The following is a 22,598-nucleotide window of genomic DNA, read 5'->3' on the forward strand; positions in this document are numbered from 1 at the left end:
CCAGTGGAGATACAGTTTGGGCTCTCATGGTCCAAAAACTAGGCCTGGGCGGAGCTCACAGAGTTTCACTCTACGGAATTCCATGGAGTTACTGAAAAACTCGGCCTGCTCGCAGTAGTCTGTGAAATTTGGCTGAGTATTGCTCCCCCACCCCTAGTTCGAGATTTCATGGGTGCGTCTCACTCATTGGTTACTACTGACCTGTGACACCAAGTGGATGACGAAACGGTGAACTTGCTGTATCGGAAAGGGGAATACTTTAGCCCTGATATTACAGCAAGTAGGGGTCCACAAGATCGGAGTCAGCGTTTACAAAATATATCTCTTTCGTACAAGTTTGGTAGACAAGAAATAAAGGGGTATCCTCCACAGCCCAGAATGCACAGCTTGCACTGCTTTTTATTTCAGCGCATGAAGTCATTCAGGATGAATGGCTGAATATATAGTGCCATTGCTCTCAGGGAACATCCATCACAGTGATGGGGGGGTTAATGGTATAAAGTATGAATTCGACAAGACTGCAGCATTTTAAGGACAAGAAAACACAAGGGAAGACTCTCAGCCAATGCACACCAAGAGAAAAAAAGAAAGCACAGGAAGATGGAAGCAGGTGCTATGGAACTAGAAGGAAACCAAATCGGCTGTGGGTAGCAGATTTAAAGAGTATTTGGCTTTTGCCTACGCACAAATACTCTGATTCCACCCTCGTTCTTGTAGTCTATTTTCCAAACACAGAAGACATACCAGCACACTCAAACAATCCTCCCCCACCAAAGAAAAGACCACTGCACCTGAAAGTCATAGACACCTTTCATGATGAAAAGATTACAGAAAGTAGTCCCAGATGTTCCAGGCATGGACTCAAACCCAATAGAGGACCATTCCGGGAATACGGGAGGTGAGAGGGGTTGGCCTGGGCTGGCAGGGACAGGATAATTAAAAAAAAACTAGCAGTCTCAAAGCAGTAAGTCTCACATTTGTGAAAGTTAGAGCTCTTGGCATTGAAAAGGACAATGTGTTTTTACTTTTATTTTTTATTTGCGGGGGAGTGATCATATTTGCATAGCATAAGGAGGTAACAGATAGACAGGTCAATATGACGGTTTTGGAGAATCCCTTAAGCAATGTTACTAGTCTTCAGGGAAGCGGGTGTCTCTCCTCCCGGACAACATTGATAAGTGGTTTAGGGAGTGCAAGTACAGGAAGTGTACGGTGGGTCGCTCTACTATCCTTGAGATTCAACCTCATGTAACTACACGCACTAGTCAATCCGTCAATTATGAAACCTAACAGAAATGAGATACTGACCTTTAATGGGAATACTGGCCCTAACCCCTTGAGGCAGGTCTTGACATTGTCTTCTTGGAATATTGCAGGCCTTGCAGCGAAAACCGGGTCACCTGACTGGTGTACGTACATAGAGGGCACGGATGTCTGGGCATTCCAGGAGACATGGTCTGTAGAAGGAGTTTTTCATGTAGGTTATTTAAACTTTTTTAAGGCAGCCATAAGGGGCGAAAGAGGAAGACCCGTAGGAGGTCTGACTTGTTGGGTTCGTGATTCCGAGGGTGTAAGGATAGATGAGGTTTATATTGATAGCCTAGATATTTTGGCCCTAAGGGTTAGTTCAGCAAAGGGCCTTGACATAACTATTTATAATGTGTATTCGAGGGGACAACTTGGTGGTAGGAGTTCGAGTGTCATCATAACCCTAGAAAATCACCTGAACCAGGATGTTAACACTAGTAGATAGATTATTGTTAGTGATTTTAATACCACCTTCGAACCCCTGGGCTTCGAAGACGGAAGGCTTAGTGAATATATAGATGCAGTATGGGGTATCCCTCCTTTGGACCTTAATCCCATAAGGAAATGGTCTGAGGCTGCCCTTCAATTAAAGGGGCTGTGCTTGGAACGGTGCCTGAGGGCGGTTAATGGCAGGACCAACTCCGATAGACATGGTGCTGTGACCTTTGACAATGGTAGATCTGAAAACCGCATTGATTATATTTTGGTCAATGTGGAACTATGGCCGTTAGTCTAAGATATGGCAGTACAGAGTAGACCAGAAAGCGATCACTAAAAGCTTTCCTTGCTCTACCGTGTTGGAAGAAGCTGGTTGCCCTAATATTCTAACTACTTCTAACGATCTAAGAAGGGTTCGGTGGCCGCGGATAGCCGCCAACGAAAGGGATGTCATACAGATCAGGGCCATGGTTTCAAGGTCCTTGGACAAACTTGTGGCCTGCGAGTCCCAGGAAGTGCTTAATGCTACTATACTGGGAGTTCATACTGACCTATTTAGTGGGCTGAAAGGGTTCTTCATTAAAAACAATCCGCGTAAAAAGATCACCCCGCCGAAGTTAAGATCATGGTATAATAATATATGCAGAACTGCTCACAAAGGTCTGTTTGAAGCCATAAAATCAAGGTCTCAAGGTACAATTAAGCAGTGCAGAGCTAATTACAAATCAGTGCTAAGACAAGCTAAGAGAGAATGGGATGAGGACCGCTGGAAGGATCTGTTAAATGCTTGCCAAGGGAGGAACATGGTTAAATTCTGGAAATTACTTAAGTGGGGGAATAGCCCGCAGGCTAAAACCCCGGGTAATCATGTTGAGCCCCAGCACTGGGTATCCTTCTTTGAAGCACAGTTTAGGGCACCACATTGCATCACTGAAGTGGCCCTGTCGACTCAAATTGACAGTCCACTGGAGTTCACAAATGGAGAGGTGGAATCTGTCCTGAAAATTATACTGAGTGGCAAGGCACCAGGCCCTGACTGTATTCCTGCAGATTTATTCAAGCAGGATTTGGAGTTATGGGTCCCATACATAAAGGATTTAGCTAACGCTATAGCCCAAGGAGCCCCGATCCCTCCATCCTGGTCCGGAGCAGAGGTTATACCAATATATAAGAAGGGAGACCGCTCTGCTCCGGCCAACTATAGGCCCTTCAGCTTAATTGATGCCGTACAAAAGATCGTTGCACGATTGATCTTGGGCAGGATACAGGGATGGTTGATGGAAGAGGATATTTTGTCCCCCTTACAAGCAGGATTTCGGTCCCACATAGGCAACCTCGATCAAGCCTTTAGATTTGTTTTGATCTTCTGGAAGGAGGTCTTTTTAGGCGGGGGTTTGATCTTTGCAGCATTTGTGGACTTAAAATCTGCTTTTGATCTTGTCCCAAGGGTAAGGCTGTGGGAGGTATTAATCAAAATTGGGATGCCTGAACAGTTGGTTGCCATATCAGTTAAATTGCATGAACACACAAATGCTTCAGTACGATGGGGCAAACCTGGTGAGGTCACCGAAAAGTTCGAGGTGAACAAAGGCGTCCGACAGGGGTGTATGCTGGCTCCCACCCTGTTTTCTATATTTATTAACGGGGTGGTCCAGTACTTTACCAACTACCCAACGGATGCGCCAATATTGGCCGGCATGAAAGTGCCCCTGCTCATGTTTGCGGACGACACCCTGATAATATAAAAAACAAGACAGGGATTACAACTGGCCCTGTCACGGTTTGAGGCGTTTTGCCGCAAGCATGAGCTGGTGGTCAATGTAGGGAAAACTAAGTTCATGGTGCTCCACGGGTCAAAGCCAGTAAAAGCACGTGTCCTTATGGATGGCGAACCCTTGGAGCAGACTGATATTTTCACCTACCTGGGTGTTAACCTTAATGATAAACTGAGCTGGAAGCCTCAAATAGATATATTGGCGTTAAAACATGCTCAGCTAGCTGGGGCCTTGCTTAAGGAACACAGTTTGTCCCTCTCCAAGCCTATTGCTTGGATTGTTAATATCTATACGTCTAAAATCTTTCCAGCAATTCTATATGGAGCCAAACTTTAGGGTTTTACTAACTTATCCCCCCTCTCCACAGCCCAGAACAAATTCATGAGATCTATAGTGGGTCTGCCTCAATCTTCCCCTAGAATCCCACTGCTTTACGATCTTGGTTGTCATGCCCTGGAAGATGTCGCCCGTTACCGACCATTGGCATTCTGGAGACGTCTTTGGACAACTCCAGAGCTCCATCTGTATACCAGGGCCCTGTTGGAAGTTAGGGGGCTAAGTCATTCCCATAGGATCCCATGGTTCTCTGGTGTCCAATCTCTGTTGATTGACATGGGGATGAGGAATCTCTGGGTTCACCCCGAGACTGCGGAATTTCAATAAAAAAAGCTTCTTAAAGCTGCATATTGGGAGTTGATCAAAGTTAAGAGATTCTCCACCCATGTCACTCCGTCATTGTCAAGGGATTACCTTGATATTAGGGATGAACCCCATTTGGAGGCCTACTGGGACCTAATAACGAAACGACTAGATCGTAACTTATACCATCAGTTTAGGGTTGGTACTTTACCCTTGTGGTGGCTTACAAGTAAGTGGGATACAGCCACTAGTAATAAGTGCCAGTACTGCAAAGATCAGATAGAAGATATAGACCACTTCTTATTTGTTTGCCCGGTCTACCATAATCCGAGAAGTACCTGATTGAAACCTCTGTGTAAGCTCATGGGCACTAGATCAGCTATGGTGACAAAGAGATTGTTGAAATCTGACCCCACTCATTATGTAGTCATAGGAGTTGCTAAGTTTTTGAGTTGGGCATGAGTGTTGCGTGCAAAAAAGGGGGGTAAAGTAATCATGCAAGGTCCCTGCTTTTACTTTTACATTGCACTTTATAACGCGTTTTTTAAATAGATTTTATAGCTATGATAATTAAATGTATGTCCTAAGTCTTTTTGCTGGGTTAAATATTTAATACATTTTTAACTGATCTTAATAATGTTTTTGTATATGTATGTATTTATTATTGTGATGGTGTAGTAATTGTGAATCTATAGTTTTATAACCATGGATTATTATTAATGGATGATATATGTAACAATGTATTCTTTTGTTAATTATTGTCTTTTTATGATGAAGAATCGCAATAGACTTATGAATGCATAGCGCTATTGCCATTTATTTGTACTAACTGCGCTAGAGAACCAGAAAATGGGAATTAGGTTATGAGGGAGGGGAAACAAGAATAATATGCTGCCTGAAAAAAAGAAAAAGTAACAATATCCTGGGAAAAGCAAATACTCATAGGGAATGCAAGATTAAGTAAAGCATGTGAAATGCAAGCATGGTTACCAAAACACTTTTACACTTTTATTTAGAAAGCAATGAGTTTTCTTGCCTGAAAAGTTAAGAACATGACAAAAGGGCCCGGTTTAAAAACACCACATATCTGAACACAGAGCCACGGTACACATTTTATAAACTAAAATAAGGTAAAAAGATGATAAGGATCACACTGAACATTTTCCAATCTACGCATCAACCAGGTATTGCAGTACCTCCAGGATTGGTGCAGCATTTGCCTACCCGGGCAAAAACGAGAAAACAAAAGTAGGGCTTCACTGACAAACTCTGTAAAGTGGTGCTAATGAGTGTGGTTGTGAATACCACTTTGTGTCCACTCTCTCTTGCTTTATTATTATTTTTTTTTATTCAATTTTTCGTATTTTGACTCTTGTTTTCTCTCTGTCCGAGGCTGCACTTTGGAATAGCAAAATGTCAGAAAAAGACGACATTTGCAGCAAAAGTATTTTTCTTTTTTAGATGTATTTCACAGGGGAAAAAATAAAGGAAAGGAGAGAAGAGGAAAGTGAGGGTAAGAGCTGTTTGAAAAAAAAGAGTTCTCCCACACAACAGGTAAAGAAGGAAAGCGTAAGGAAACTGTACTTGGTCTGTGTTCCTCTGCCTTGAACGGAAGTTAAGTATCAGCTGCGCGAACGAGTTAGGAGACAGGAAAAAAAAGCGACACTGGCCGGGGAGCCTATGGTAAGCAGCAGACGGGATAAAAGTTGTTTTTAGGATTACAGCAGGTCGTTCAGACAGCGCATGCGCCCTGCCTAGGCTCGACCTAAAAAAGTCCATTGTTAAACAGAATACACACTTGGCAAACTTAGAATCGAGTTTTTCTTGTAACTATTTGCTAAGTACTATACAGCAATCTTAAAATATTTCTGATTAATACAATGAACAAAAGTAAATCATGCCTTCTTAAAAAAAAGGGAATACACAAGATATACACAACAAAAGTACCAGCTGCTGATCTATAAGTCCAGAGGATGTGTGAAGAAATGGAAGAAGGTGTGGGGCTCCTGGCAGATATCGGGCTGATCGGGCGGGGGTGGGATAGTATGGATTGTATTAATTGCCCATTCCACTACCAGTGTGTCCTCAAAAGTACAACGTACTGCTGATTTTCTGTATGTCTTTTTGATCACTGCTGTGTATTGTACGAGACCTTGAGCACAGTTAATAAAAAGATTTTTTTTTTAAATAAAGTACAGCTGCTGACATTTTCTGAGAGAATTAGCAGCCTGCAGACAAACTGCAAGCAGGAGACCGGAAGAAGTGTGCGTATGTTTAACTCAGTCATCGCAAGAAGTGAAACAGGAGTTACTCCGCAGAAGGAAAGTTTGATACATGCAAACTTAAAACAATTATTTTTAAAAGGTAACTAGACACATGGGAACAGTGAGAAGGCTTCACAAAATACAGTTTAGTACCGCCAATAAGTTGCTTAAAGTTTCGTTTAAAGCATAACAGGTCTGGGTGGTGCTCACCTTGCATAGGTCCATGTCCAGCTCTAGTAACAGGCTCAGCATGCCAGAAGGAATGGTCCCAGGGCTCCCTGATCCAAGCGGACCTTCCTACCCCTTCCTCCATTTCACATTAGCCCGCAGTATGCAGTGCCACACCACACAAGTTCAATTGAGGCCCACCTGTCAGCGCGTCACCTGTGCGTTTGAGTGTGTGAGGGTGGATGTTAACATTCACACTGCATGTGTATAATGCTGTTTTTTTTTACTTTTTGCATCGCACGTCTGTGGAGGAAGCAAGCACATCCTTAGTTTATTTTTAGGGGATGGGATTTTTCGATGTTAGCACCTCAGAGTCTCCTAACAGCCACTCCCAAAGCAGAACATATTTAGTGAGCTGAAGGTACTGCTAATGTGTTTGGTGACATAGGACTGGAGCATTAGGTACGCTTCACCCCATCATAGTACAATGGCAGGCATTAAGAAGTTTTGATTGGAAGAACACTAGAGCCTGCCCAACATGTCCTGCAGGGGTGAGTGATGATCGCGCTGGTAAACTCTGCTCCGCTGGCGGTTGCAGAGTTTTTGCCGAATTCCATGCTTTAAGTGGAGCACGGAGTATCAAAACTCCACGAACTCTGTCAGCAGAGCAGAGTTTTTTGCCCACCCTTACAAAAAACTCCAGGTCAATTCTGGAAGACATCCTGGAAAACAGACCAAAATTATTGATTCACACATGGAATCCAGTAGGGGTAGGTAAGAAATGGGGGTCTCTAGTTGGCAGGTTGTTGCCCTGTCTAAGTAGGGACCCTTCTTCCTAGTCAGGGTAAAGGGATACACTTCTAAAAATAACCCCAGCTCACCCACTTAGTAGCTTGGCATGCGCAGTCAGGCTTACCTCAGAGGCAGTGTGTAAAGCATTTGCACATAACCAGCTGTAATACAATGAAAACACTACAAAAATATACAACACCAGTTTTAGAAAAATATCAAATATTTTATCTATGCAAAACAAAACCAAAAATGATAAAAAAAATCTACCATAAAGTTCTTGGAAATATCCATAAGCAAAAATAGACTTAAAATACCGTTACTTGATGTCGATAGCTTTGCCAGAGGCTATCACTGTGTCGTGAACAACAAATCCAAACAGTTGTGCCTGACTGCGGCGTCGCAGGCCAGCTACGGTGTCCAGAGGACCCACAAACAGTATCTTTAGAAATGCAGGGCGTTGGTGGCCTTGCGATGTGCCTCGAAGAGCCGGTGTCAGTTCTAGAGGTCGATGCAGGAGTCGTCAGGCCCTTAAAGTCACAAGTGTTGCAGATTGAACTTTGTGCGGTTGAAGTCAGGAGCGCTGGCGTCGGCAGGCTTCGTGGCTGCGGTGCGATGTGCAGCAATGTGGTGTGCAGTGTCCTCAGGTCAGTGTGCAGGCAGCGGCTCGGTGACAGTCGTCCAGCGGCGTCGGTGAGACCAGGGCTGCAGAGCAAACTGGTACGGTGCCCATTGCGATGCTCGCAGGTAACGGGGAAGGCAGGAGCATCGTCGTTGCTGAAGCGCTGTCATCGGCTGACAAACTGGAGTCGATGGCGCCGGCGCCAGCGTCCATAGGCCATGGTTGCGGTGGCATGGTGCGTCGTGTAACTTATAAGCGGTGCCTTCAAACCACGGTGCACGCAGCAATATGGATGTCTGCATGAAGCAGCAGCGTCGGGCATACTAGGGAGGTCATGTGAAGCGAGGCAGTGCAAAGTGCGGTGCCCACAGGTCATGGTGGAAATAGCGGCTCGGTGGCAGTGTCGGGCGGTGGCGGCAGTGAGACCAGTGTTGCAATGCGAAGTGCTGCATTGCCTTCAAGTCACAAAGCCAGCAGCGGCGTCATTGATGGTGTTGGGTTGCTTTTTCTTCTGTTGCAGCACAAAACACACAGTTCCCAGTGCTGATAGAGGATGAACCTGAAGTCTTTGCTGTTCCCGAGACTTTTTGAACAGGGGGCAAGCTCTACCTCAAGTCTTTGGAGAAACTCAAGCAAAGAAGTTGCAGAAAGTTCAGTCCATTCCTTTCTCTGTCCAGGTAGAAGCAGTCACTGCAGGCCAACACAGCAAAGTACACAACAAAATGGTTGTTCCTCCTCACAGCTTCTCCAGCTCCTCTTCTTGGCAGGTTCCTTAATCCAAAAGAGTTCTAAAGCCCTGGGGTCAGGGCCCCAATATTTCTACCACATTTTCTCTAAGTGGCAAGGGTCTCTGAGCTCAGTCCAAACCAATTCTACCCTCTCTGGCCCAGCTTCACTATAGGAGGTGGAGACAGCATTGTGCAGAGGAGACATTGCCTATTCAGTTGCTAGTGAAAACTCCTCCCACCACTCTAAATGCAGACCAGGCCTATTCAGCCCTGCTAGGAGTCATCCAGGAAAGGCAGGACATAACTCAACCCCCCTTGTGAGTGTCTACAGTGAATGCACATCTCCAGCCCCCATCACTCCAAAACCAGACAATCAATACACAAACTTGCAAAGGCACACAGAATGGTTAAGTAAATGGCTACTTTCTAAAAGTGGCATTTTCAAACACACAATTTAAAAAACATCTCCCTAAAAAGACGTGTTATTAAAGTCTGAGTTCAGAGATCCTCAACTCGATTTCTCAATCTTGTCCCAATGGAAAGTTATACTTGTAAGAGGTTACAAATCAGCTCGCATGTTAGCCTATGGGACAGATAGCCTTGCAACAGTGAAAACGAAATTGGAAGTATTTCACTATCAGGACATGTCGCACACACCAGGACATACCCTACCTTTTACGTACACTGCACCCTGCCCATGGGGGTACTTTTGGCCTACAGGAGGGGTGGCTTACATGTAAGAAAAGGGAAGGTTAGGGCCTGGCAAGTAGGGGCACTCGCTGGATCGGCATGGCAGTAAGAACGGCGCGCAGACACTGAAGTGGCAGGTCTGCGACACCATTGTAAGGCTGCTTGTGTGGGTGGCACAATCAGTGCTGCAGGCCAACTAGCAGCATTTGATTTCCAGGCACTGGGCTCACATGGTGCACTATACTAGGAACTTAGTAGTAAATCAAATAAGCTAAACATGGAAATACCAATCCATAAACACAATTTACAGTAGGAGCACTTGCACTTCAACACTGAACAGCAGTGAGAAAATGCACAGATGCACTAAACCAGCAAAACTAAGTTCAATGTTCCATTAAAACCAGGAGGCCAGAAATCAAAAAGACAGGTGAAACATGTCTAATGATTCCAGGTCTAACAGGGCCTATAAGGAATTCAATTCACAATCCCCAATAATATTGCTACCCGGTATCACCAACGCCCACTGTATCAGTTATGCTGCATATTGTATTATTGTAACAATAAGTTTGAGCGTTAATTGGCCCTCGCCTGATGTACGGGCCAGTGATTCACAGACACCAATGAATAATAATGTATGAATGGGTCACCATTTGCAAGCCTTCCTACCACCCCTTGTGAGTGCTTCAACATACATAGCCCCTGCAAGTAGTAAGGCCTGCAATGCACGGAATTGGCATGTTTGTCCTACTGTCAACATTCTAATTATTGTGCTATTTTGTCTGCTGTGGATCTTACAAAATCTACTACAGAAAGCTGAAAGGTTTACAGTTTTTTGGCTGGAAATGTTGAATTGACACGGACTTCAAATGCAGTAAATGCAAGTGTGTTATATCCAAAATGTCAACTGGGACAGCATTTCCAGCAGGGATTGAAATAGTGTGAGCCATGAAAATGCACAACAGAATACATGCAGTACTCCCTGTAATAGGGCCATCAGAATGCACGTGCAAGTGTTGACAATACTGCAAGTCTCTTCATTAGATTTTAAACGGTATGCCTTGACACAACTGTTTAACTGAATCAGTTAAATTAAATGACCTGTGGCTAAAAAGGCTGTCGTCTGTCTGTTAAAAGGTTTAAATGTAGAACAACTCGAAACCTGAAGTTCAAATAAAGCTGTGTTTCTCTTTTGCTTCAAGAAGCATCAATAGGTTATTTTCCCATCAATTATTCAAGTGCTTTACTGTACAATGCATTATTTAATAAGGCGGGAGGAATAGCTAACCCATGCTGACATAAACTAACAACCCCATGCAGAGCCCATTACAGACACATGAATGAAGAAAATAAAATGCGTCTTTGTGAGCGTGCAGATTCTGCTATTGTTAATTTCAATTTATAGGCATTTCGAGTGTGGCACAGAAGCAAGGTTGCTTTAAGGCACAGATAAATCACAAAAAGCCTTACTGCTGTGATGTTTTCTTGTATTTGCTTTGAACGGTCAAATGTACAAAAATCTGGTGCGGTTTTTTTTGTTGGCTTTCTATAAAATCAATAAACTTGGTTATCAAAAAAAAAAAAATCACAAAAAGCCATGCTTCCTTGAGCAAAAGGAGAGAAGAGACTGATTGAACAACCTCCACACTCCCTACACTGCCCCCAACTTGCTCCTGTTAACATTTACAGTACTGTAATTTTTCTAAAGAGGTTAACGATGCATGCCTTTTTAATTGATGTAACTGGGAAGGTAAAGAGTGTACAAATCTACAATATGACAAACAAGGATCAAACCAGAAATCTTGCTTGCTGTTACTGTGTGGATTACCATCCTTACATTAATTTAATGGAGATTGCAGTAGGAACTACATTTCCGGGAGCAACCTCTGGGGCCTACATTATCATGGTCATCTGTTAATTCAAGGATGCATTTTATTTGATCATTCTCCACTTTCAAGGGCACATAACTTGGAGAACAATTCCTATTCCCAACATATTTTCAAAACTACTAGATTGTTTCTGCAGGTCCCCAGAACCCTGTAGCTACGGATGGAATGGCCTAGGACAGTCAGTCTGTGCCCGATCGACCGGTCTGACAAATCAGGTGGTGGGTCTGTTTTTGGCAGTTGTGGGTCTGTATTATGGCCAGGTTGGCAGGTTTTTACTCTTTATTTCCCTGACATTACTATTTTTTTAGCTTTCAGCTTCGCTAATGGGGGGCACTTATATATTGGGGCGCAGGCCTATTTTTTGTCCCATCTGACCCTGCCTTTACCATCTCGAGGGAGATGACCGAAGCCTACCCTCTGCTTCCTCATTATTAATTTGGCTGGGGTACCCTCCCCCAAAATTAATAACCTCATTTTTGACATTTATCAAAAATAAATTGTACATATACTCCAGTAGTTAAGTGTGATATCTTTGGCGGATGTAACTCCATTAATGTCCAGGTTGAGATTACTTTCTGCCATTTGAAACATTTACTTAATACATTTTCACTGCTTTGAATACGTGTTAACTAGTTTTTTATGTAGTCTACTGCAATAAAACAAAAACAAAAAAAGAACATCCATTCAATTTGTGTAATTTTAAACCACTGGAAGTACTAAAGGTATGATGACATTGAGGATTGTGACAAAATAGGGGTTTAATGTTAGGTGTGTTTTTTTAATGAGACTTCGAGGGTCACTAAATGCATTTACAGTAGCAAATACCCTAAAAGCGTCTCCAACTGTGTTTAATGGACAATCTCTACACGATAGAAATATCAGTCCACGTTACAACTGCGTTTGTGAGGTTTATTTTCTTTGTATTTAAAAGGTACATATACAAGAGCACACTTTTGTAGGCAAACTCGATTCACAGAATGGCTGGTAAAACACCTTACAAGTGAAGCCAGTATAAGCACAGCATTCTTCAGGTACTGAAACGAAGGAGTGTACATCAACCAGATGAAAACATCGGTGTCAACTGGATTCAATGATTATTTGTGAAAGCGGCCATTTCAGCAGATGACCCATTCTCATGCATGCTGGTTCAGACTGAAGTCCTTCTCCTCACTTAGAATCGTCTCTAAATCAGTTAGCGTCAAAGCACATTAGATTCAGGTGTCTTTTAGGAGTTTGTGCCAGACTCAGCTGAATATGAAATGGTCGCTCTCTGTGATATTCACAAACAAAAATAAAGTTATGTAAAAATAAATGAATTACATCTGCCAATTGCAGAATCACCATGCTTCTCACAAATGAACATGCAAGTACAGCAGAAGCTCCAAAAAGATTCACAATGGCTTCTCTTAGTAACCTTCGTGTCTTGGTACCCTGGGTAGAACCTGTGTACGTTTATCTATATATTTATAAAGTGTAACTTCAGTTCAGTGACTGACTGAATGGGATGGGATGGGTCATTCTTACTTATCGCTATTTTCATTAGCTTGTTTCTTGATGGATATCTATAGTGCAAGTTACATCACTGGCCACAGCTTGATTGCAGTGTAGAACACTACAAATGTCAATCAACTGGACTAAACTGAAAACAGTTTAAGCTTAAATAAATCCATGGACGTACAGTTAGTGGTCTTTCTAATATTCAAATAGAGTTTGTTCCATAGATGAGAAGCCTGGACCTCCAGACTGAGTTTTCCTATTTAAGGCGATTATCACATAGAATTATAGATGGCTAACGGTGCATGATGGGGATGTTTTTCACAAAATGGGGTACTGAGTAACACCAACTAAACAAAAAGCAACGCTTGAGCTATTTAGGATGCCACTCAAAATCCATATGTGAAATACGTCTGTTATTCACTTTTTACCCATCTATAGTTTGTTATGTATAGCCCCATCAATTGTCTGCCCCATCAATTATGCACTGCCTCCCCATTACGCAGGGACAGAGTCGTAATGGGGAGGCAGTGCATAATATTGCTTTTTCCACCTGTTCAAAATGTAAAAAAAAAATAAAACAACAGGCCCCCTGCCATCCACCACCCTCTGTGCCTTTCCTCCTCATTCCCTCCTTCTCCCTTCCCTAAACTGCCATCAAAGCAGAGCACCAGTGCGGCAATGACAGACTCTCCGAGAGCCCTGTCAGAGCAGCATTGAATTCCTATATGAGGTAGTAACAGTGGAAAACACATTTTGCTTCCAACATTTGCTAGGTCATTGCAGCGAATAACCGCATTTAGATTCAGTTATTCATGATAGCAACACTCAGTGAGAGCTACAGAAACCCGAATAATCAGGATTAGTGTTCAAAATGCACTGTAAAAAGAGAGTCTTTATGAAAGAAAAGAGGGTCCGAATTACTTGGTTGCCCAATGGTCCAATCCTCTCATGTACTGCGAACCAGTGTAAAGAGGTATAGGGCATTGGATTACATGCATGCTCAACTTCCTAGCCACTGGAGTGCACCTGCTTCCATGTTTTATAGGTGCTCTAAATTTGGAAGACGATACAAAGGAAGGTCCAGATATGGACTATGAAAAAATCTAAGTTAGTAAGTACCACAGCAGTTATCACATGGACCCTATGAGAGACTATATGGAAAAGCCGTCTTTCATGATATATGAAATCTGATGATCCGCACACAGTTGGAAGTCTATAACTAGCCAAACAATTTTGGGGAAAGAAGACCGATCAAATTGCATAACTGCAGGGTGGAGTAATCTGTTTTTAGCACAGGCTGACACGTATGCGTGTCAACGATGCATCAGATTGCTTTTGTGGGACATCAGACTCGCCTTATTTTGATGCAGCAGAGTATTTGTTTCCCAAGATGCTTTTTGCGGGTGTGTCATTTAAATAGGTGTTTTTTAACTGAGGGTCTTAATTAGCTCCCCAGGCATTTTGTAATTTACACTTAGTGGGTTTCAACTCGGCCATCCTTTGTCAAAACTATTTTGGTGCCCTATAATTAGAATTGGAGCTTTGGCTTTACAGGGGAGTTTGATTCTATGCGCTATCTAGCAGTCACCTATGTCTGAAGTACTGTGACTACCAAGGTGGAATCTTCAATTGTCCATCGCAGTCATGCTACCGATGGTGTCACTTTTACATATATTCTAGTGCCCACATTCCAAATTGTGTATCTCTGTTGGTTATATTACTATCAACTGTATAATGTGAGTCCCAAAAATGAAATTGTGTTGCAATCCTGAAAAGTGAGTAGGCGCACGAGAGGCAGTTGCTTTTGGATGGTGGTGAATAATTATCGGGTTACACGATTTTAAACTGCAAGAAATTTGACAATCCTTCACCTGTTTAAAAATGTAGTTCACCTGGGTTTATTTTGTTAATTTCAGATTCATTTAGGTGAAAAGACTGTTCTTCTTAAAAATTGTTTCTTATTGGGATGAGCATCTGTCCGTTATTGACACAGATAGTCCGGAGACATGTTAAGGCATGGACAAAGTGGGCACGGCCCAAGGCCTCTGTCTTTTAGGGGTCACCTGATTGAGCCAGCTCTGTTCTACAGAGAGTCTTGCCCTGATGATCTTTAATAATTCTTAAACAGATTGTTTTAAATACCATTTTCATTTACTTTATTTTTAATGAGGGTGATATGTGAGTCGATTACAGACATTTTGCAAATACATGTGTTTATGTTTCATACAACATTCATGAACATGTTTCTTTTAGATCAAAACAGGACCTCACATATGAGAAATGGGAGGGTGTCACAGAGATTATTTGTGTCACCCTGAGAGACTAACGTTTAATTTTTGGGCAACAGAAGCAAGCTGATCTCAAACCAAGCAGGAAGAAAATGAGAATACACCTCAGAGAAATGCAGAAAAACTTGTAAACAAAGTAATTTTTAACACTTTAGCCGCAGCTATTATTTCGCGGCAGTGCGGCGGTTCCGTGGAGTGGGCGGGGCCACGGACGTTGGACGTTCGCAGCACCAGCGAGGTAGTGCTCGCGACGGCCGACGGCAGCAGTGATAGGGTTAAGAACAGGATGCAAGCCACGATGTTCCAGGATGGTACACCCCAAGGTGATAAAGAGCACTACAACAAAGATTTTTAACACTTTGGATGGCTTAAAAAACTAACAAGCGTTAGAAAAGCCAGTAGGTCTCACCTTTAAAATACAAGACACAGCATGTCTGTAATGTATTGGTTAAAAAAAAAGGTTTTACAAAATTTCAAAATACTGGAAGAGAATCAAATACGTATCTTAGGATACCTCAATACATGGAATTCAAAGTTTTCAACCTTTATAAATAGCATGGTTTATTCTTCAAATACTTTTAAGTAAGAAAACTTCAACAGAATTTAAAAAAGAATAAGGTCCTGTCAGAATGAAAATAGAGAAACATTTGCCAGGATTCAGCCATTTGGTGGTCTATGGAGCCCAGGGAGCGGATGTATGGCCTCCAAGAGAGGTGGCATGCTAAGTACACCTTCTACCTCAGAAGGCCGTCTGAGTGAGTGCAGCAGATAGCCAGTCATCCAAAACCATGGATGTGTTTGTGTGCCAAAGATTGTTTTTCATGCCCTATGTGGAATGCAGCAGATACAACAAAAACCTCTTTCACCATATCCCAGCAAAAATATCTCATGTTGCTGTGCTTTTACAAACTAGTTGGGAGAGGTGAGGGTGTTTGTGGGGGAGGGAGAGGAATCAGCATACAAGTGACAAAGCTAACAAAAACATGCACTCTCATGGATTGCGAACGAAAAAAAATTAGTTCCATAAATGTGAGCAGTGGAAGGATACAAGTTTGCTAAACAAAAGTATCATAAAGACGTTATCCTCTAGGGGAGGGACAAACAAAAGAAGAGGAAGGCAAGCCATCAAATAAGAAGCAAGCGAATTAGAGTAGCAATGCAGCCAATCAATGGTAAGCAATCAACCACACAACTTGCACTATCTGAAATGGGACACCTAAAAAGAAAAGGCCCTTTTTTTTTTTTACACGTCACATAAGTATTGAGTGTAGTCTACAATTGAGACCCTATTTATGTAACCTTAGGAGAGGGTTGTTCACAACCTGTGGCCTTGAAGACAGAAAGTGGGATATAATAGGCTGTATAATGAATGAACTGTCTAATGTTGTGAGGAGGGAGATGTAAGCCTGCAAATTTATGTTGGTGAGGGCGTGCGGCGATTTTGAGATGTCCTAAAACAAAAAGAACTTACCGACCCATACAGCTCTCCTTTCTCATTCATTCCTAGGTAGAGTCCGCTGTCCACACCTCGAATGCTGACGAGGCCCACCGCTATGCTAATGAATTCTAGTATGCCTACAAAAAATAAACAACAAATAACAAATAAACTCTTTGGTATATTAAAAGAGATAGTTTGTGATTATTAAAAGGGACATAAAACAGTTTACATATTGATCAGAGAGACACAAATTAAATGACAACAATAATTAAAAGTGTGTTTTCTCCGGGCAACAGAAATACTTTAGTAATCACACAAATTTAGTATATTGGCACAACTTCTGCCTTCAAGTGGCATTTGTAAATCAAACACTACCCCTTTGGTAATTTGGCACAGATGTTTATGGTTACTCAACTTAATGGTACCCATCTTATTGACCTCAGAACATGAAAGGCTCAGTGGTCCTGCCAGGATTTGAACCTGTGAGCCTGAGGTCAAACACAGATTAATGGAGCGGATGCATTAGTTTACTACGCCACCCGGCCTGGTCTCTTCAATCAATATGGAAGTCATGCACGCCTTCTTGCAATTTTATTCAGAACGAGGCTCAGACTTCACTATCAAACAAATATGAATAGAGCCAATCAAAGATAAAAATTTAATAATGTGTTCCTTTTTTATGCAAACAATACGTAGGAGTACCTGCAAAGTAAGGGTGACTTGAAACAGTAGCCAAACATGTCCAAAGAGCTAGCATCCTTTGTAGAGTGGATGTTTTGTAATGGAATCGGACTGTACAATATTAAGATGGAGATCCTCCACTCCTTCGTCAAGGAGTATTCCATGAGCAAGATGCCCTGATACAGCTCACTTGTCTCTTGTTTATTTTTCCTTTCACTTAAATCTGCTTCATAAAAATGGCATTAACATTTCTGCAGGCAGGCTACAATATGTCTTGTGAAAAATAAGCATCTGTACACCTTGTAAATTATATTTGAGGAAAGCAACTGAGGGTGAGGGATGGTTAAATCTAGTGTCACATATAATGTTGGTGACTCTGCAATTCCATCTCCTCTGCATAGCAAGGTACATATTTAAGACCTCTCATGCGTGTCCTCTTGCAAAACCCTTCCCATTAAGAAAAGAAGAGGACTTGCAATTGCTTCATTGAAGGTCTGGTGCCAAAAATTAAACAGAAGCAGATTAAGACTTAAATGACTTCTCTACTCACCGTCCAAGATTTCAATTACTTGGTTTATTTCACTATGTTCATCAAAAAACTTAAGACTGGCACAATTTGATAATAAAGAAGAGGTGTTAACACTGTTTCACAAGTGGTGGTCAGTCCTTTTTGGGAAAGTATGCTGCCGAGGTTTCAGCCTTTTTTTTTTTAAGACACCGACCATTATCATTGACCTCAAGCTAGACTCTCAAAACGCACTTGTGTTTTTTACGTTAATGCGTCCGCTATTAAGCAAAGTTTGATTCTTCAGGTTGAATCTGTTTAACAGGAGATGGCTGTCCAGTGGGAAATATACTAGGCTTAGCAAATCAGTATCCGAAACGGATTTTAATACTAGCACAATTCCAGTAGCAGAAATAAAAATCAAATCGGCAGAGAATTTTTGCCAATTTCGGCCTTTCTTTCATTTGATAAAATAGTCCAATACAATATTGGTATTAAATCCAAAATGATCAGCAATGTACGGGACAATGTACACATTGTCATCTAATACTTTTTTTTAAATCAAAAATCCAATGTATCTGGGGCTATTCTATGCATAGGTTCGTGTTCACGTTTGTGGGGTCTCATCCTGAAGAATCATGTGTATGTATATGGGCCGTCTGGGTCCTTTTGTTGGCAAAGGCCCAATGAAATTTGTTTCGGAAAAAAATGCAATGTATAGTGCATTTCATCCAACTGAGGCACGACCCAAATGAGTTTGCTTTACAAGGGGCAAAATGAAAAATAGATCTATACGTTTTAAGAGTATACATGAGATCCCTGACGCTATATTTGCAAGCAGGAGACAAATGGAACAAACAGAGATAAGTGCAGTTGAAAATGAGTCAGGCAACTACTCGCCTGAAGAGATGTGAATGACCCAGCAACTCACAAACCAAAAAACACAAAGTTCTAACCAGCTTCCTGCTTCTTCATCCAGTCTCCAATCTGGAAATATACAACACCGTAAAAAAAAAAGACATCTTTAAGAAGAGATATGTTGCCTTGTGCAAACCTCGGCATGGGACATTTGGCACACACTGGAAACCTTCATGGCATTTTGTTGCAAGGGATGACCAAAGCTCATGGCACAGACTACTACTTCTAATTTAGAACTACAAAGAAATCTGTAACATTGGGTTTAGAACAAGTGATTAATCAAATATTTCTCAACCCATACATTTAGCCGCAAATCTCTGCCCAGTCATTCAGGATTACTCTTGCATGTAAACTTTACATGGTAGATCTCTGTCTGAATGTCATCTAATGCCAGAGAAGGGAGGTCATCGGTATATACAATTTTCGCTTTTTTTAGTGGAATACAGTGGTTGAAGTAGCAGCAAACAGTAAAATCTAGTAAAATCAGTATCTCAGCCATGGCAGATTTCACTGAATACTTGAAAATAGAACCATAGGGTAAAATTAAGGGTGTGCATGTGTTTTCTAGAGACCTTCACGTATTTATTGCAAAAAACGTTTTTTTTTTTAATATGGGAAGAGCACAAATGATTTTAGGTTAGGCTTTTCATAAGAAAATGTGGTCTTTTGCAATGCTGTTGATATTGCTTACTATTTTCAGAAATCTTTTAGGAAAATAGTGAGTTCAGCACAAATACGGTGTACAAGAAACTAGCGAATACAGCATATATCATTCCATTGCCATACAAATGTGCAGAACAAAATACTACACAGATCTGATTTCATCGTGAAAACCAATAGGCAGCAGAGGAGAGTAAAATGGTTGCACGTCTCTTGTCCGCAAGAAACCAATTTTAACTACTCTGTTTCCATAATGTTTACACACTACACCGGTAAATGCAGGAAAAAAACTGAATGATGCAACTACACAGCGAAATCTAAGGGAAAGCAGGCCAGTGCAAAATCAGCAGATTGGCCAATAATCAGGAGTTTCTTACATTTAAAAAAATACACTTGCCCGAAACAAAAGAAAATAAAAAAAAAAATCACAGGAACCAAGGAGGGAGGTTCACAAAATGTTTTGTTATATGCAGTGCTGAATCTTATTTTATTTAAATAAGCTTGGAGTGGCCTTTAGTTTATGCCGATCCACTGGGGTGGCAGAGTGGGCTAAAGAACTGTGATGGATTAAACCCAGATCTTTTGACTGGGTGTGAGTGTTTGATTGGTTCAGATGCTCCGTCCATTACCAACCCCTTTTGTACCGATCCAAAAATAAGCCATAGAGATACTAATGCAGAGGGTTGCAGAACCCATAGTCTGTAATGTACAAGGCTGAGATGTGTTAAAGAGCAAAGTGTACTGTCAAAATAAATATTATCTGCAAGGCTAGACTGGCTGTATGGGCATCGGGCATTTTCCCAGGAGCCTGGAAGGGTGGGGGGGGGGGGGGGAGGAGGGCGGTGCTTTTATTACTTACTTACGGTTTTGTAACAGTTTTGTAACAGTGCAGCAGTTTTAAGAGAACTGCAGAGTTCCTTGTATGTCCACAAGTTTTCAGGCAACAAGAAAAGTGCCAAGATAACTCTGGTGATTAATGTACCTGCTAGAGAGAGATCAAATTTTTGTCTAGTGGTAGTTTTTACTCATCTAAGGTAGTGCAGAGAGTTAATATGCCTGCTGCAAAGAGTGTGTCCTATCCAGGTCACAGGACAGTATTTTATGTGCATAGCTCAGAGGTTTATCGCTTTTGTCACAGAGATCCTTTTGTTCCTGTGCAGTTCATAAATTACAACCATAATCTAGGTTAGAAAGTTATGGGTTTTTTCCAGTCTTTCATTATCTTAATTTTGCTAAAAAGGGTATTTTGGGTAGACATAAATTCTTATTAGTAAAGTCAACCCTAACCACTGTGTTAAGTTCTGAATCCTGAGTTAGAGCTTCCCCAGACCAAAGACTCTTAAAAATGCCTACCAGAATGGATGACGTGTGAATCCTACACCTTGTAGTCCCCTTTGTCTTATGCAACATTTTCTATACACTGATTTACGCATGTATGATTCATTGTCTCTGTATTTTTGTGTGAAGTAAAGTGCTCCCACACCCTACACTGGTATGAGAGGCGTTATAAAATAAATTAAATACACGTGAGAGAGGAGCTATGGAAAGATAAGAGGCCCTGTTGGAGAGTGATAGTGAGGGACTCATTGACGAGCCCCAATAAAGATTGCTGCATCGTGGTGCATGTAAATTCAAGATTTACTATGCTTTAAAAACAAATACAATTACATATGTAATGAAAAATTATGTGTTGTAAAATGCACCATTTTTGTAATATTTCCACAAATTTTCTTGGGGGGGACCCCGCTTGTAGTGGTCAGGCTCGCACTCTATGCACCCTATGGGGCTCCTCTCAAGACATTAGCCAGGGCTGCTTTGCGTTCCCAGTACGCCCCTTATTCTGCTTCTCTCTTTAGAAAAGGCCTTAACGTTTACAAATTGCGGTTATTATACTGGCACAAAACTAAAGCAAAATATATGAGAGCTCTTCAGTGGGAGGTTTGCCTTTACTGCACCCAGAAGAGGAAATGTGGGGTTTAGCACAGACCGTACTCCACCCCCTCACCCCTCTGACTCACGCTGAAACAAGAGGCCAGGGAGTCTGAGGGAACTGAAAGAGTTAGGTTAATTTTGATCATTTCAGGACATCTTGAAAAACTCATCTATACAATTAAAATACTCTGACAGTCACATTTCTGATGAGGCCGTGCGTAGAGAATCAATGGTCCTCCTGTCGATCTCTGGGGGAAAATAGCAGCCTGCTAAATCGGTCAGGTCATCAAAACAAAGACAGCAGCAATACTAGATTTTGATTCTGCTGTTCAAATGGTGCAGGGGTGCATGACCGGCCACGCACTGGACCCAGATATTTTTTTAAAAGCGCCCAATTGAGGGATATTTTAGCAGTTAGAAACACTCTCTAGTGACATTGAATGTTTCCAATGCACGAGCAAATTCAGGGGCGGAGAAATTATGCCAGAATGGCGCTATTAGTGAATTACTTCTAGTTCTTCTTACATGTTAAACTGAAACAACGTGTAATATTACCGTGTTGTTACAATGTGGAGGGTCCCAGATGGCTTATAGAAAAGCACTTACATGGATTTGAGAACAATTCATTTTGCCTCTGTGACAAAATAGGCTGTAGTCAAATCAATAACAACCACGAGCCACATAAATAAGGCTTACGATGATCCTCCAGAGGAAAGCGCCGCAGTCGGGAGGACACAGAGATGAAATGCATTTCTTGCAAGGGTATACGGATCATTGCTTCATGGATTATTCAGCGGCACAGACACACACTGCACAGAAACAGCATGTGTGGCCAAGCACACAGAAATGGGTCAATCTCTGGGGTTTCTGCCCCAGGGGTAACCCCCAGGTGCTGCTTTTTTGGACTGGCTGACCTAGGGTGACTCTGCCCCGCCCCCATGGCTTTCAAAATCAATATGAGCACAATAGCGATGCAAACATCACATAACCCAATAATAGGCTCTGCATGCCGAATGGAGATACTTTAATGATAATGCAAAGACTTGAAAGACGCGTGTGAGGCAGAACCAATGACCGATAGGCAATCAATCTTTCCCAGTATCCTTGACAAATATTGGGGCCAGGTATAAAACTCGTCTTAGATGCCCGTACGGAACAAAATAAATCTTACTTTGAAGGTACATATATGTGCACACATTCTCACACAATCAGCATCTCTTACATAGGCGTTCGTCTCTATTCGCTCCTTGTGAGAGGAAATAATCAACAGCTACAGTCACTCATCTATGGTTCTTTCACTGCTCGGTCTCCTTAATCATGCTTCTCACCACTATTCAGAAGAGCATAGTGTAAAATAGGGAGGGGCTTACTG

The 22,598-nt window shown here is 41.9% G+C and overlaps 1 protein-coding gene across 1 annotated transcript in view; it reads right to left on the reverse strand.

Moving 5' to 3' along the window:
• The window catches only part of FGF9 (fibroblast growth factor 9), a 113,556-nt gene that overhangs the window by 21,666 nt on the left and 69,292 nt on the right, over nt 1-22,598 (reverse strand). Inside the window, exon 2 of the mRNA XM_086950203.1 lies at nt 16,564-16,667. Within this exon, the coding sequence (XP_086806329.1) occupies nt 16,564-16,667 (104 nt within the window). The remainder of the gene's footprint in view (nt 1-16,563; nt 16,668-22,598) is intronic.

Source organism: Lissotriton vulgaris, unplaced genomic scaffold (genome assembly GCF_964263255.1).
Source record: "Lissotriton vulgaris unplaced genomic scaffold, aLisVul1.2 SCAFFOLD_1317, whole genome shotgun sequence".
NCBI lineage: Eukaryota > Metazoa > Chordata > Amphibia > Caudata > Salamandridae > Lissotriton > Lissotriton vulgaris.